Below are 16,654 nucleotides of genomic sequence, written 5' to 3' on the forward strand. Positions count from 1 at the left end.
CCCAGCACTTGGGAGGCAGTAGCAGGAGGATCTTTGTGAGTTTGAGGACAACCTAATCTACAAAGCAAGTTCCAGGATAGCCAGAGCTATAACAGAGAGAAGAAACCCAGTCTCGAAAAAAAGAACTGCCGTACATATCACCACAGGAGAACCTGGGAGGTCACTCAACTGGAGTCCCAAGAACAGAGGTTGCTGTGATCTGGGCCTGGCCCTACCCCAGCTCTAAGCAGCTTTCCTGCTAAGGTCACAGAAAATAGAACAACAAAAAGTAGGTTCCCCACTAAGGGCAAGGGCATGCACAGAACAGAGGTGATAGCACTCAGCCAGATGTGTAGAGCGCCATCTGAGCAGGACTCACTTCACACCACCTGCTGCAGCCACTCTTGGTACACCACGAGGCTCAGAAATCCAAGGTCCCACAGAAGACAAACCCTGGGAAATCCCAAGCCTGGGCCTGAGAAAGGCAAAGTAGGAGCTTCCCTAGAGGGAAGACACACAAACACAGCATCAGCATGTGAATACATGCAAGCTAACACGTTTGTGCACGTGCACACCAGTAAAGATATGTAAGTAGACACCAAAGTGAGCATATGTACATGATCGCTGGCAAAACACATAGACCAACCCCAGGTAAAAACACCAGAATGAGAAAAAGGAGGCACTTTCTTGTTTAACAAAATAAATTAAATATACGAGGCTTCAGCCCAAACTCTATATAAAATTACAGAGGCCAGGTAGCCATGGACGTGAGGATACCCAATGTAACCACAAGGTCAGGCAGGTCCTGGGCCCCAGGGTAGGCCAGAGTTCCTGTGTCCCAGCCCTCCTTACATCATTATTAATATTATTTTACTTCTTAAATATAAATATTGAGACCCTTCTCTCTAGCAAGGGAGGGTGGCTCAAACCTCCAGGCACAGTCGCACTGCTCACCAAATCCAGGCGGCTGGTAGACTCCTGGACACCCAGCATATATGGCCAGGCAGGGACACAGGTGGGCAGGGGTGGGGGAGTGGCCGTGACCACTAAGACTTGACGAGATTCCTTCAACTAGCCATCGCTACATGTCACTGCAAAGTCACACGACAAATCCTCCTGAAGGCTTCTCAGGTCGCGCGTGCGAACGAGCACACATTTGCATTTGTAAATTCTGTTTGTGGGTTTGGCTGTCTGGGTGTACGTTCATTTGGCAGTACATACATCTATTTGGCCAAATTCATGAGTGCCAAATACAGGGTCCTAGGATACTCTTCCTCCATTGCTTTCAATCCTCCCAACCTGTTGCCTTGGCCCCCATATGCCTACCTCAGGGCACAATGCTTGGAGATTTGCTGCATTTAGCACTGATAGTGGACATGCTGGTGCTGGTGAACCCTGCCCTCCACATGAGAGAGTGTGTGTACATGTGTGTGTGTGCGTGTGTGTGTGCACATCTGTGTACAGCTTGGGGTACAGCTTGGGGCCGGCAGTTGAGCCAGAGGCCAGGATGTGCTGGGGAGCCACGGTGGATCCATGTTCCTCACACAGGCCCACAGCTAAGGAGGACAAGTCTTTATCCCCACTGCGGTCTCGGGACGTCCCTGGAGGACGATGACCAGGCAGAGGGAGCGTAGATGCAGGGGCACATGGCTTCTTCTTGGCCTGGCAAAGCCAGAGCAGCACAGTACCCAGGATAAAAACAGCACCAGCTGGGATACCAATCACCACAGGCCAAGGAAGGCTTGTGGTTGAGGATGAAGGAGCCACAGGAGGCCCTGGAGGTTTGGGGTCTGCAAGAGAGATCAAGGAGAGGAGTACACCAATGAGACAACCAGCCCAAGTTTGAACTACACGGACAGCCCCTGGACTCCCACAGGGAAGGGGAAAGGACAGCCCAGACCAGTGACACACACCTGGTAACACAGTGAGGAAGGCGCTACGGAAGCTGTAGCCCATGGTGTTCGCACCCAGGCAGATGTACATGCCAGCATCATCCTGGCGGGCCCGAGAGATGAGCAGTTTGTTGAGGTAGGAGCCATCAGGCCGTGACCACACGTCACCAGTGGGCAACACCACAAACTTCTGGCCACCGACATCAATAGTGGAGTTGTGGCGGCCCTCGGAGCCGTACTCCACCCGCTTCAGCCACTGGATCACAGGCTTCACATCACTGCGAACTTTGCACTGGAAAGACGTTGTCCCACCAAAGTCCACTGTCGTGTTCACAGGGTGCGTCCCTGTGAGCACAGGTTTGGAGCGGGTCCGCTCTATGGCAGGGACAAACAAACATGTCAGCGGAGTTCTAGGCACCACAGGCCCTCATCCTATCCCAGACCCGCCACTCACGGATCACATCCACTTTGTAGGTGGCATTGATGGCACCTGCCCGGTTGGATACACGGCACGTGTACTTGCCACTGTCTTCAGGCCTCAGGTTCTTCAAGCTCAGCGTCCACTTCTTCTTCCTGTGTTCACTGGCCTCTGGGCGTGTCAAGGTCTGGTCATCCTTCATCCACATGATGTCTGGCCGTGGGTGCCCACTGGCCACACACTTGAGCCGCACAGAGCTACCTACAGGCCTTGCAATCACTCGGCGCCTCATCTTGGAGGGCTGCGTGAAGCGAGGCCGTGCTGTGGAGCAGGGCAGCATCAAGGTCAGTGGGAAAGAGTATGTGAGGATGCCAGGAGAATGGTCACTTTCCTATTCCAAACACACAGAATCTCCCTACCCCATACATACCCCACTGCTGGCTGGCTGGATCCTCCTGGCCCCCAGAAGAGCCACCTGGCCCAGGGCTCTCCTTCCTTGGACTGACATCATCTGTTGAGAAACATGTCATAAGGAAGCCACGTCAGGCGTACAGGGGAGTCCCTCACCAGTGCCCAGCATGGCCTAGGCTGAGACAGCCCTAGAACCCAAGCAAAGGCCATAGACACACCCACATGTCAGGATTCAGGGACAGCTGGGCCATGGCTGCCTGCCAGCCCCCTCCCTGGGTGCAGGTGACCCTGATAGGCATGGTGGGACTAGAGACCCGCCCCCCACCCTGGCTCCGGGGGGTCTGCTGGGCCTGGGAGGAGGGGCCAGGCCCAGCCAGCAGCTGCAGTAACCCTAGCCCACATCAAGGGGCCGAGTGCTTGGTGCAGAGACATGGCTTACATACCGCCTGGTCATCATCCTCTTTGAAAGGATGGGGGTAGGGAGGGTGGACAGCCGCAATATTCCCATTCCAAACCCTGAGAAGGCCTTGGGGCCTGTACTAGGCAGCGATGGGGGGGCAGGGTGTGATAAGGAATGTCCCCCTTGCTGCTCTATGACAGCCGCCTCTTCCATACAGTGTGGGACCAAGGACAAGGCTGTCCCAGGCCTACCTTAGACCTCCACAGTAGGAGAGTCATCCTGGCCCAGAGCCGCACACTAGGGAGCCCAGTGAAGAAGGTGGGCAATGCCTGCTACCCATGTATGAAGGGTGTGTCACCAAAGACACCTGCCCATTCCCTACTGACCGGGCACCAAGGACAGAAGAGAACAGAGGCCATTCACTGTTTGCGGCCCCTCTGAACTCTGAAATCTGAGCCTCAAAGTCATGGCTGCCAAGGCTTGCCCTGCCAAGTCCTCAGCCCACTCCACCCTACCCCACCCAGCAGCTCTTCAGTGAAACCACTGCCTGAGCCTCCCCTCCCCACACCCTATCCATTTCTGCCACCTGGAAGGAAAAGCCTAAGGCAGGAGGCCTAGGCTGCCCTAGGGCCCAGGCTGGGAATGGGGATAGGGAGCACCTCCTGGGTCCTGTCTATGTCTAGGTGGATTTGGTGCAGGCTGAACAAACAGGGTGGAAGAATCCAGGTGTGTCTGCTGTACACCTTGTGCCCAGCCAGTAGTGGTCCCACTATAACCTCCGACTCGCGCACCAACTGACCCATAATGATGAGAGTGTAGTTGACGCTGAGACTGCCAAAGCCGTTGGTGGCCTTGCACACATAAACACCCGCATCCTCGGCCTCCACCTCCTTCACCTTCAGCCCCTGGGGCAGCACACGGAAGCGACTCCAGCCACTGTGGATTGTGCGGCCATCTTTGGTCCACATGGTCAAGGGTGGTGGGTCCCCCTCCACTGGGCACTGCAGCCGAACAGTGCGGCCCAGGCGGGCCACCTGCCGTGGGACCACCTTGTCTGCCATTCTTGGGGGTCCTGCAGGAGTTAGAAAGCTTGGTTGGGGAAACACATGAGGGAAGCAAAGGCTTGACACACGTGCTAGGAATCCCACCTGAATTCTACTAAGGAAGTCTTTTGTTCAACCACAGTAGTCCATGCCCAACAAACCCCACTGTGTCAGTCCCAAGCACCTTGCTAGTGCACCATCATAGCAGGCAGCCTCCCCGAGAAGTGAGATGGAGAGGCCAGAGCGCTCAGGACACTGCCTAAGTCAATAATACTTTCAAAACTTCAAATCAAGAAAACAAGGCCATCCCTTTGTCTCACCAGAGAGAACTACATGTTCCATTGTCAGAAAGGAGGGAACCACAGGAACAGGACAGCAGGATGGGCTTTTGGCTAGTTTCTTTTTCTGCACACACAGCTTCATAGGCTATCTTATGTTCCTGCGGCACATTGTGCAAGGGACAGCCACCTTAAACCTAACTCAGATGGAAATGGGTCAGCAGGAACAGCTACCCAGAATAAATAGCACTCATATGCTCACGAGTGAGGGACACATGAGTGTGCACCATGTATGAACTGGTTGTCCTGCTTCTGTGCTCTGTATCTAATTCATGGACAGTCTGCTTAGAGGGTTGCCTGGGATACACAGGGTAAGCAAGGGCTGGGCACAGGCACTCAGTACCTTACCTGGATTCCATTCATGGAACCTACTTCATAAAGAAGAACCCAGTGGGTCTTGTCCATGTGGGTGATGGCCCCTAGGTCATACCTGGGAAGTAGTCTGGCCTTCAGAGACAACTCCCAACAGGATATTCACAGGAGAGACCCATAGTAGAGGTGCAAGTTCCCTAAGTCAAGACCATCATCCTAGAAAAGGCCAATCCCTGGGACCCACAACTCTAGCCACCAGAAACACATTCTCAACCTCACCAACCCACACCAAGCATCCTTCTCCTCAGCCCCAACCATCAGAGTATCTCTGGGTTGTAGTGCAGGGACAGGAGTGTAACTGGGTGTAGAAGGCAGAAGAGACCACCTGGCTGGAAGGATGAGTGCAGAGTGCACAGAGCCCATAGGTGCCAGGTGTGGGGCTGCAGGAAAAGTGCTCTCACGACAGAGGATGAGCTGGCGGGAACTGCTCCAGTGTCACCTCTGAATAAAGAGAGGCATCCACAGTCCCCAGCCCACCCTCATGTCACATCTCTACTCTGTTAGTGAGAGGCATCTACCCTGCACATCAACCAGTTCTAGCAAGGACGGTCCTGGGCAGAGAACACAAGGTCAGCTGAGCACAATGGTGCCAACAGGCAGTCTGTAAAAGCTCAGCAATGATGCTGCACAGGGCATGGGGTACTTCCTCAGCATGCAGTTGCCCTAGCTATGTGGCCCCCTTCAGCCCAGAGGAGCTTCTGGGGATGTCTTTAGACTCCCAGAAGCAGCTTTCCAACATCCTATGGTGCACCTACCTCTCAGGGCCCATCCTGAAGTACTAAGGGTGGGTTCTAAGGAGGCAGAAGAATAGTCAGCCCAAGGGGAGGGGACCAGGTCTCCCAGGGAAACTCCAAGGCCAAATTCCTGCTCAGTGGGGTAAGGAGCCATGGAGGAATGCCCTCTCACACCTCTGCTTTCACTTACATCCGCATGTCACAAACCCTTCCCAATTTTTCTGAGACCCTCTTCTCCAAGTTCCATCTCCCCTTCCACTCAGTTCTCATCCCTGCCCTGGGCCTGAAGCTGCTACCAACTGAGATCTCAACACCAGCCCTCTTCCTCACCTTCCTTCATGGCTCCCTCTGGAAAGGAAAAGATGGCTGTCAGCCCACCTCTCCCATAACCTGTGCTGTCCACAGACCACCTAAGGCAGTAGGGCAATGCAAGTATAGCTGTCTCAAGGCTCTCCTCCTGCATCCAGCTTAGAGTGTTAGAGGCTGCTGGGCACATAGGTCTTCTTGGATCTCAGCCCCATTCCCACCAGATGTCACTGTCTGAAATCCCACCATCCACAGTGCCTCCCACACGTCAGGTCAATGAGAAACTGGCCAAAGACCTGCCTGGTTTCATGGTCCCAACCAGCCTGGTATTCGGGATAGCCCAGACAGACCCATATATGCAAGCATATACACATATGTTCAGCTGCCTGTGGGTGTTAGGAGGCATACCTGGGGAATGCCCAATGACCAGGCTAATCTATCATCCTACACCACATAGGAAGACCTCCAGAGAAACCAAGCCTCACTGTGCCTTCCTCCCTCCTAGCCTCAGACAGAAGAAGCAAAGCCTAGAAAAAGGGGTACCCAGAGGCAGGAGCCCTGCCATGACCACTGCTGAGGGACAGGGCTTAAGTGATCACCAGATGGCCGGAAGCTTGGCCCTTGGGGCCTGCCTGCACATACTGCTGGGGGACAGGCTGGCGACAGGCTGGCTGGAGGAGCCGGCCTTATCCTAAAGCAAACAGTACCCTGCTAGCCCTGCCCCCACCTAGGTTCCACTGTACCCTACTGTGAGGTTGGGCTCCCAGGCTTGTTACAGAGACCCACATAAGGACCCTGCCCTCAGGAGAAAGTCCAGCCACTAGAATTCTGGGAATTTGGGCCATGATATGGCTACCTTGAATCTATATTTAACTCAGGAAACACAGCCCCCTTTGTTCTACCTGGACAGCCATCCACCCTATTCAGTCAGTGAGGAAACTAAGGACTTGAAGCTCAGGGGCAATGGGGGCATCACTTCCCCACACTCTGCCTGAGGATAGTTGCAGGGGAGTCAGTTATGGGTAGAGGCTGGGGCCTAATGGCCATGACTGAACTTCCAACAGAGCTTGTCTGACCAACCCACCCAGGCTGGCTCTTTCAGGAATCCAAAGGATCGAAGAAAGCCCAAAACAGACTGGATCTTGGTGGTTGGAGGCAAGTGAACACAAGTAAATTGAAGGTGGATTTGTCCTTGCTCCTCTGATAGGAAACAGAGACCAAACATTGGAGTCATGGGATCTGTTCACAACTTGAAGGCCCCAGGTCATGGAGGAAGCTAAACCAGCTTTTGGTCTCTCTGTAACTCTACAACCAGGGCAGCAATGCCCATACCTCTGAAAAACCCATACAGCTCTAGCCAAGTCAAACTAAACATTGATCCAAGAGGGGACAGCATGAGGATCTTCTGAAAGAGGCATGGTCTGTGCAGAAGTTCTTGCCCAGAGAATGTGGTGGCCACTGTCAGGTCTAGATGCCAGGCTGGGGACCAGAAGGGAAAATGCCCAAAAGGTCCAGCCTGGAGCCTGGGAAGTAGAACAGGCACAGCTGAAAACTGGGGTTCCAGGCCTGTTGACCTGAACTCCTCTACTCAAAGGGCTAGTCTAGGCACCAGTTAGCAACAGACCCTGGACAAAGTAAGAGTGTGACGTGTGAGAACCACCTGGCCAGCTCAGGCCTAGCTTGGCCCTGGAGAGCCCTTCATGGCCCTAGGAATTTCCGGCCTGAAAGGAATTCTCTGGCCAGGCAGTGAGCTTGGCTATGGGGTTGGGTCAGCTAGCTCAGCTAATCTCCTCCTGGAGATGCAAAGTGGTTGAGTAGGAGACTCAGAGGATAGTATGATGAGCCTCAACCACAAAGGAATGGAGTGGATTCATCTGGCCCTCTAGACACCTTGCTCCAAGACCCTGTAGGGGTTATAGTAAGACCCAACCCAGGTGGGGTCCTACCGAGTAAAGAGCTTTCTATGACTGGTATGACATGCCCCCACCAAGACACTGCCCTGGTCCCTGGCTGTGAGAACAAATATCCCACAATACTCACAGTTGGAGCCCCAGGACAGGACAGGTGAGAAATCCAGAGACAGTTCTCTAGCAATGCTAGGAGGCCAAAGCCCAGGAAATAGCAGAGATGCCCCTCAGAGAAAGAGCACAGGTGACAGTCACAAGGCCCAGCTGCCCATTCAGGGTCCAGGGCCAGGTTCTACATTGTCTTGAGGCCAAGATCCTTGAAGGTCCATAACTGCATGGACAAGGACACACAGGTCCAGTGCTGTGAAAATCCAAGGCTTGGCAACAAACTGAGGGTACCCAAGGACCAGACCCATAGGCTCTACAGCCACATTAGCAGGATCCAGGCAGGTGGCTATCCTAGGAACCAGCCATCTAGGCACCCCAAGAAGACATTATGCTTCAACAAGCTAGTTAGTGAAGCTAGCTTGCCTTTTGCCCAGCAGTGGCAATTAGGCAAGCCAGTTAATGTGGGGAAAAGGGTTCTCTGGAGGTACTGCCTGGTCCCCTAGGTCTGCCCCTCTTTCTGGAATACCTCAGCTGCCACATCTGCACACTGCTAGTTCCTAGACACTCTCTGACCCACCAAGACCACATACAGTAGCATGGGTATCATCAGTTAAGGCCACCACCCTATAGCAGCCACATACACACCATCCATAGAAGATAACTGCCTTAGGATCCACTGGGGGGCGGGGCTCACCTGGACATCCTGATACCTCATCAAAAACTGTGAATAAGTCTACTTCCTGAACCCAAAGCTCCGGAGGCAGAGGTCAGGGATCAAGGCAACATGCCACCTAGCCCCTACAAAGACTGAAGGGATGTTGGAACAGCCTAAACCACATAGTCTGGGCAAACCCATCCAAAAGTACACAACACTGCTGACACAGAGATTTCTTAGGGATAGAGTTGAGGGCTCCCCAGGGGGCCCAGTTGCCTGTAGCAATGTGTGGCACAGAGCCTCAGCCCAAATCATACTGCTATCACCAGAAGCTAAAAAGTAGGCTGCAAGGAGTAGAAGGCTCTGGGCTGGCAGCCCTGGACACAAAACCCAAGTTCCCTGAGGGGTACCCCGGACTGTCATCAAGGGCTGGAACTCCCCCCCCCCCCCGCTGTCCAGCCCCACACCTGAGTCAGAGCAGATGGCTCTGTTCCCACTCACTACTGGAGGCACTACCAACTAGCTCTCCAGGCCCTTGGCAACTCATATAAATCTCTCAGGAAATAAACTCCTGGTGGAAAGAGGGGTTGTGCTTCCTGCTCAGTGGGAAGCTCTTGCTTCTAACAGCTGCCCAACCAATGGCATGCACCTTGTTTCTACCTCTCCTAGGCCTACTCAGCCTGCACCCCCATGAGCCTATTCTGTCTGCACCCCAGTCTGAGGATCTAGCCCCATTACCCCATTTCCAGGAACCCCTGATCTCCTCCTCCTTGAGATGTAGGCAGGAGTACTGGACAGAAGAGTAGGTAGCAAGTAGAGGAGAGTGTCAATGAAGTATGGGAACAGAGGCTTAGACACACCTTAAACCCTATGCATTCTGGAGTCACCACATTAAGGCAAAATGACAGAGAAAAGGACACCATGGGCCAAGCATCAGGCCCTTAGCTATACAGAGGGCAGGTGGCCAGTAGGGGGAGCAGGGCTGTTGGGCCACAGCCAACTGCCCCCGGCACTACCAGCAAAGACTGAGCCAAGGCCAGGAAAGCCAGAGACCAGAGGCCTCAGCTGGGGAAAAACCAACATTTCCCTAGTAAGGGCCACAGTACAGGGCAGGCCGAGTGAAAGGCAACTCTGAGAGCCTAGAGGCCCATTGATCCCGCACAAAGGATAAAGGAGCCTGTGGTCGGTATTTCCAGGCCTAGCCAAAGGCGACTTTGTTCACAGCTCCCTCCCCACCCCCAGGGGGACAGTGATTTATTTTCCCTTCCAGGAATAGGGCCCCAGATGTGAATGGGAGGCTGGCCCACATCCCTACCTCACAGGGGCTAGGCCTGGCTCCTGAACATCTACCTCACTCCAGCCACACTCTGATCAGCCACAGCCTGTGAAGAAAAGAGGCCTCCTACAGCTCCAGACAAATGGCCAGCCATCAGCTCCCACAGCATCACACACCCTTCTCCTCTACAACACAGTGCTCTAGGCAAATCGCTGAAACTAAGCACCCTAACAGTCAACCAGGGTGAGCTCACTCTAAACATAAGGGCCCAAAAGACAGGGGAGAAACCTGTGCTGGCTGCTCAGAGACTGATCCTGGAACCATCCTTATAAAAGGTCAGAGGCGGCATTTCTCAGAAAGCCCAACACACTGGCAGACTTATCTTTGAGAATGATATTCTCTTCTGAAACTTACATTCTCACTGTGAGAAATATAAGAGAGTAATAAGCCAAAACTTATCTTTCTTCAAGTTTGGGGGGAAATATTCTAAGGCAAACTGACCAACATTGTGAAACTTTGGGCAAAGGGTAACTTTTAAAATATGATCTGAATCTAGAGATGTACAGATTCCAATAGCTGTGACACCCCAGGGAAATGGCTTTCAAAACAGCCCAAACTCTACATGCATTTCTCTGGCCCAACTCAAGATAGAATTGGGCCTACTCAGGAAAGAACCACGGGAAAAGGAATGCATTTGGAATAACTTTGCCCCTCCAGTCCAGATTGTGCCTGAAGGAAGAAGTCAGCATAGTTCAGGAAACACCATCCTTCCACCCCAACCACAGGGCCCTTGGAAGACAGCTTTTTCCAGCTCCCTAGTGCTGGCCAAGGGCCTTCGCTAGCACAGTCAGGGTATAAGGCTCAGTCCAAGGGTTGTTGCCACGGGAGACAAAGTAAAAGTGGTGGCCCCTCTAGGGCCATCAGCAAAAAGGTAGGGTGCTGCTTGCTCACTGCGACCCATCAATCAGTCTGAAGGTCCAGCCAGTGATCATAACAGAGGAGAGGCCTTCAGAGCCTCCCTGACTGAACAAAGAAGAGGCAAGTGCTGGGATGGGAGTTATCCAAACAGATAAAAGAGTAATCAAAGATTGGACCACCGGTTGGGGGGGGGGCGTGAAAAGACGACTCACTCAGCATGGCCCAAGTGCCTACATGCCCAGGACACTGTCCAGCCCAGCTGTGCCTGAACAGCCCCCACCCTCCGGCCAGCCAGTCCCCAAGCAGAAGGGGGGGGTTATAGTGGCATAAGGCCCACCTGGGCCGCCGCCCGCCGCCCAACACCGAATGTGGCCATATAAGGCCAGGTTGGGTTCAGTGCGCCCGCGCTGGTGGCGGGGGGAGGAGATGCGAAGCCTCAGGGGACTGGTGGACAGAGCAAGGACAATTCTGAATGGTCAACACACCCAAAGGGCCCGCCTGGTCATGAGTCCTGCCTAACCATAGGGGAGGCCAGCACCATGTCCCGTGACACTGGAACACGGTGGGCAAAAATCCATGGGCATGTATCACTCATCAGCTATGGATGCCTTTGCCAGGGCTAGGTTTAGGGCTGAGCTCTCCACAGGACATCAGATGGGTGAGACGGTATCCAAGCTTGTAGTGTGGTGTATGCAGCAACGAAGTGTTGTGTAGCCCTGAGGTCTAATATCTTCAAGTATCTTTCTCAGAGACCAGCCCTCCCTGTGCAGTGATGTTCTGTGCTCTTGGAACCCCCTCCCCACCAGGCTCTACACTATGCTACCTGTAATAGATAAGCAAGCCAAGGGTCCAGGGCTGGGTCAGCTGAGTGCTGGATCTGGGTGAGCTCCAATCACTAAGATGTCACCAACGTTCTCTATATTCAGCTAGCCACTGACTGAGTCTCTACAGGCTTCCAGGGTCCCAATCAGACTTTCTGTGTCCACAAAGAGTCCACTCCCCAAGAATCTATGGGGTGACCACCTGCCCTCCACCTAGATATGTACCCGGAAGTATGTGTATGCAAGATTATGAGCGTCTCTTGGAGGGGACTAAGCAAGATCACACTTGGCCAACAATCAAGTGATCCTAGGGCCCTTTAAGTGAGGTGTCAAAGAGGATGAGGTGGGGGTACCAGAGTGTGAGCCTGGTAACTCCATGAGTGAGCTGGAGGCATGTGAAGCCGGCAGTACGGGTTAAGGATCAGGGGTGGGGGCCTTGCTGCAATGGGGCAGACAGGGAGGGGAGGAGTGTGCCAGGCGGGCACTGTGGCAGGGTTCAGGGCTGGCGGGAAAGGGGCGGCGCTGCAGAGGCCAGAGCGCCAGACTGGGCGCCAGGACTCACCTCGCGCCGCCTTAGCCGACGGGAGGGCCCCCAGTAGCAACGGCGGCAGTAGCAGCAGCAGCAGCGCCAGGCTCCCCGTCATCTCGCCAGTCGAACCTGGAGTAGGGGCGCGGTCACAGGGAGCTGGAGTGGACGCGGCTCAGGGCTCAGTCCGGCAAGACCCAGGTCGCGGCCGCAGAGCCTGGGTCCAGCCCCCCTCGGCGCTGAGCTCCAGGCAAAGGAAGCGAGGCGCGTAGACGCTGAGCGTATCAAAGGCAGACAAAGGGTTTACACTAATTACCAGCCGCCCCCGCCGCCCCCTTTCCAAACACCGTCTGGATTCCTGGCGCTTGTAACTCCGGCCTTGCCCGCGGGACACACAACACCGAGCGGCCCCGCAGATAATCGCCTGCGCCATTAGCGGACAAATTTGCACTGGGGGGCCCACGTGGGGCGCGGGCGGGGGCGGGGCGCGGGGCAGGGCCGCGGGCCCCACAGGAGCAGCTACGACACGAGCCCGGCCCCCACCCCGCACAGTGATCGCGGCCCTGCCCTTCGCGCCCCGCACTCCGACCCACTCCAGCCCTCCCTCCGGGGGTCGCGGACGTACAGCCCGGCTCACCTCGACAGGGCTCGGTGTGCGGGTGCGCCGCAGGCAGCAGGGTCAGGGCCGGGCCCGCGGGTAGCGCGCCGCGGTCATCGCTGCCCCGGGCGCCGCATCCCGCCCCCCGCGCCCCCGGGCCCGGCCTGGGCGGGGCGGCGCTACCTGGGCGCTGGCGGCTGGGGCCGGGCTGGGGCGCGGGGCGCGCTGTCCACGCGTTTAAACGATGGGGCTAGGAGCGGGCCGGGGCGAGGGGCGGCAGGGCGAGGGGCCCGGGGCGCCGCGCCGCGAGGCGTCCTTCCCTGCGGGGCTTTGTCAACTCTCCCGGAGCGAGCGCGGAGCAGCCGTGAGCTCCGCCCCGCACAACTTCCGGCCAATCTGTGAGCCCCAGTGCTCCCCGTGCCCCGCCCCTCCCCGAAACTTTGCTCCAATCCGCGCACGTGCCCGCCAAGCTCGCAGCTTAACCCTCGCCGTGCTTCTATCCTTCTCGCAGCCGCTTCTCGGAGCGCGCCCAGTCCACCCGGCCTCGCCCGGTCCCAGTCTGCTCTGGGAACGTGCGGGCCTGCTAGCCTCGAGACAAGCTAATGGCCGCGGAGCCCACTCCAGACCCTTACCAGCCAGGCGGTACTCTGAGTTCCCCTGGCTCCCAGAATTGGCCGCTACTGCCCTGGCTCTCTCCTGGTATGCCAGGAGGAAAAGAACTGGACACCACTCCGCTTTAAGTCTGCGACCCTTGGAGCTTTTGTGAGTAGAGAGGGCAGCTGGGCTGCTCTGGTTTGAAGCAGAAGCAGGACTCCACTGCTGGAGTCCAAAGAGACCCTGACTTGAACATCTAGCTTTACCTAGTGACCTTAGGAAAGCAGATAGGGTTCTATGGCCTCTCCGCATCTCACCTGCTTTGTGATAATAATCACAGGGCATGGGTAAGTCAACACACCCTTTTGTCTTTGCTGCGTGGCAGGTGTCTTGCTGTCCCCCGGCACCCATCAAACAAAAAAAGAGAAGTGAGTTACCCATGATCACATGGCGGGGAAGAACCACCTGGTTCCCAGGCCTCACCATCTCCCCCCATTCCCTGCAGTCTCTGGCTTGAGTTCCCACCAGCCACCCCACAGCTTCCCGCCTACCCTCACTCACCAGAGCCAAAATTCATCAAAACATGGGTCACTCAATACAAAACCTCATAATTTTTGATGCCTTCGAAGTCTGGGAGCTACCCAACAGGTCCCAGGAGCACTCCAAGAGATCACGACTACGCTCTGGTCTAAAGGACCCTGATCCAAACAGCCTCTCTTCTCTGAGCTAAGAAGTCTCCCTCTTCCAGGAAGCCTTCCAGAGAAAAATGAAACTGGGTAATCCCTTAGTGTCCCTAGCTCCAAATTCTGTTTCTGGGCCTCGTGGGGAAGTGGAGGTGAGCCTATCATTCCTCCTGTGCCTCCTCTGCGCCCTGCATGAAGGTCCAGGGATCCAACTATTAGTCATCTCACCTACAAAACTGTCTCAGAAGCAGCCTGCAGAACCTTCTCTGGGCTACCAGAGGACTTGGGCTGGCACTGGTGTCGCAGACAGCCTTCAAAACAGATAGATAGAGTGGTCCTGGCTTGTCTGAGTAGGCCCTGGCTCCACAAAAAAGTTTTGGGAGGAGATGCCATTGAAGCATGAAGAGCTCCAACAGGTGTGTTGCTGCCAAGGGCAGGTGTGTGTCAAGGTAGCTCTGAAGTGTGGGGAGGTTAAAAGCGGAAGGTGAGCGCAAGGGGCAGGAAAAAATGGGCAGTGAGGAGGAGATACGGGAAGGTGCAGAGACCACAGGTGGCTGAGGCTTGTTCAAAGACAGAGGTGTCAGAGCAGGTGTGCCAGGAAGGGGAAGTACTGCCCTTCGCCTCCCTCCTGCTTCCTGGCCACTGGACGCTAATCCCCTTGTCACCACCTTCAGCCCAAGTCTCCCTTTACCCTCCTTGCTGGGGAGACCGCCGCGCCCCCTCTACCCGCTCCCCCCCACACCTGTTCCCGGTGGCCCTCCCAGACTCTCCACTCCTTAGCCCTGACCGGCGCAGGAACACGCTGCCCCCTGGCGGAGATAACGGGTCCAGCAGCTCCCGAGGGAACTTAACCAACCCCTCCCCACCCTGACGTACTGGAGCCCACAGGGTGCCCATTCCTGTTGTCCGGAAACCACAGTGCAGCTCTGGAACCTGGCTTGCCTAGCCTTGCTTCACTGCGTTTGGAACCAGAAACCGGAGTATATTGAGTGCAAGCCCTGCCCCTTTGAAAGTGAAATCTAGGCGGTTGGCTATTCTGTGTCCAGCAGGCAATCCCACTCCGTAGCATCACGGGTTTGAGTTTATTTGTCGCATGTCCCTGCAGTCCCTAATTCTCTCTGTGATCTTAATTCTCTGAGCGCTGGTAAGACCAGTCTCGGTGATGGTCTAGAGCTGTGGCTGAACAAGGAAGACAGTCAAACCTACTGTGAGGGCGGTCCCTTATCAGCTGTATAGGCTGAAAAGTACACATGCCCCCAAAAACATCTGCAGAGAATTGAGATGTAGTTAGGATCAGATTTGCGCTCTCGCCTGAAACAATCAACAGTGAGAAATAAATGCAAAAGCCACTGAAGCCATGAGAAGTGGCAGCAAAGGACAGACAGCACCTTTTGGAAAATGACTGCCACCAGGCAGTGGTGGCGCACGCCTTTAATCCCAGCACTGGCAGGCAGAGGCAGGTGGATGTCTGTGAGTTTGAGGCCAGCCTAGTCTACAAGAGCTATTTCCAGGATGGGTTCCAAAGCTACAGAGAAACCCTGTCTCAAAAAAACAAAAACAAAAGAGAGAGAGAGAGAGAGAGAGAGAGAGAGAGAGAGAGAGAGAGAGAGAGAGAGAGAGAGAGAGAAGAGAGAGAAGACAGAAACAAGAAAGGAAAATGAGTGCCAACAAGTGTCCTCATCACTCTCAGGCAAAGGCAAGATGAGATGCAGGTAGAAGGCAAGAAGACAAAATCTACAGAGCTCCAGAGGCTTCAGAGAACCCCACCTAGTACAGAGGACCTCTGGAGAGGACAGAGAAGACAAGGGAGGGAAATACCAGGAGAACAGGAACTGTCTAGAGTCAATCAGATACAGTATCCACCACCCAAGTCAAACCACAAAGCTCAAGTGACAGTAGCTAGAATATAAAAAGAAGCCTGCCTAAGTTGAAGTGGGGAAGAATCACTCAGACCAAGTAGTTTTGCCCCCTCCTGATGTGTGAAAACAAGACCTAGAGGATCTTCCAGTTCCAAGTAACCCAGTTGCATCCCAGAAGCATGTGCAGAAATAGAAATACTCAGCATAATTCCAGATGTTCTATAAAAACATGAAAAGAAATGTAAAGTTATAACTCAGATGGGAAAGATAGTCAGTCACTCAAAACTGACCAGAAACAACAGGTAGCAGAATTAGAAGTAGAAACATCACATTCTGCAACTATTTCTGTATTTTAGATATTGCAAGAAGCCAGGAGTGGTCAGTTATCTCAGCACATAGGAGAAGGAGGAAGGAGGAGCATGAGTCCTAGGCCAGTCTGGACTACAGAGTGAGACTGTGTATGGAAGATGGGAGGTGTGCTACAAAGAAGATTGAGATGTTGCATACAATGGGGAAAAACTTGCAGCTGCAAATCCAATTTCTAGATATGAAATTAAATGCCCAGAATTAAGATGATGAATAATTGCAAAAGCAAGAGTTACTGGGCTTGAATGCAACAGAACTGTGAAAAGAAAAAAACTGTGCCAAGGAAGATGGCTGGGTAGAGTTGAAGAAGCATCAGTGGACATCAGTAAACTCTAGTGGGAGGTACAAGTAAAACTGGAATCTCTAAAAGAGAAAAGGAAAGGCAAAAAGAAAAGAAAATAAAAATACCCTTAACTTTATAATGGATAAAATTTAAATGGATAAAAGGGC

General features: G+C 54.3%; 1 protein-coding gene across 1 annotated transcript; it reads right to left on the bottom strand.

Moving 5' to 3' along the window:
• Positions 1–480: 480 nt before the first annotated feature.
• Fgfrl1 (fibroblast growth factor receptor like 1) lies at positions 481–13,124 on the bottom strand. Its single transcript, XM_075943177.1, is given in 8 exon segments — positions 481–1,400; positions 1,402–1,769; positions 1,893–2,246; positions 2,326–2,610; positions 2,720–2,800; positions 3,900–4,172; positions 12,141–12,236; positions 12,742–13,124. Coding segments are annotated over 7 exon segments (1,506 nt in total). The 5' UTR covers positions 12,223–12,236; positions 12,742–13,124; the 3' UTR covers positions 481–1,337.
• Positions 13,125–16,654: the final 3,530 nt, after the last annotated feature.

This window comes from Microtus pennsylvanicus, chromosome 12, assembly GCF_037038515.1.
Source record: "Microtus pennsylvanicus isolate mMicPen1 chromosome 12, mMicPen1.hap1, whole genome shotgun sequence".
NCBI classification, from domain to species: Eukaryota; Metazoa; Chordata; class Mammalia; order Rodentia; family Cricetidae; genus Microtus; species Microtus pennsylvanicus.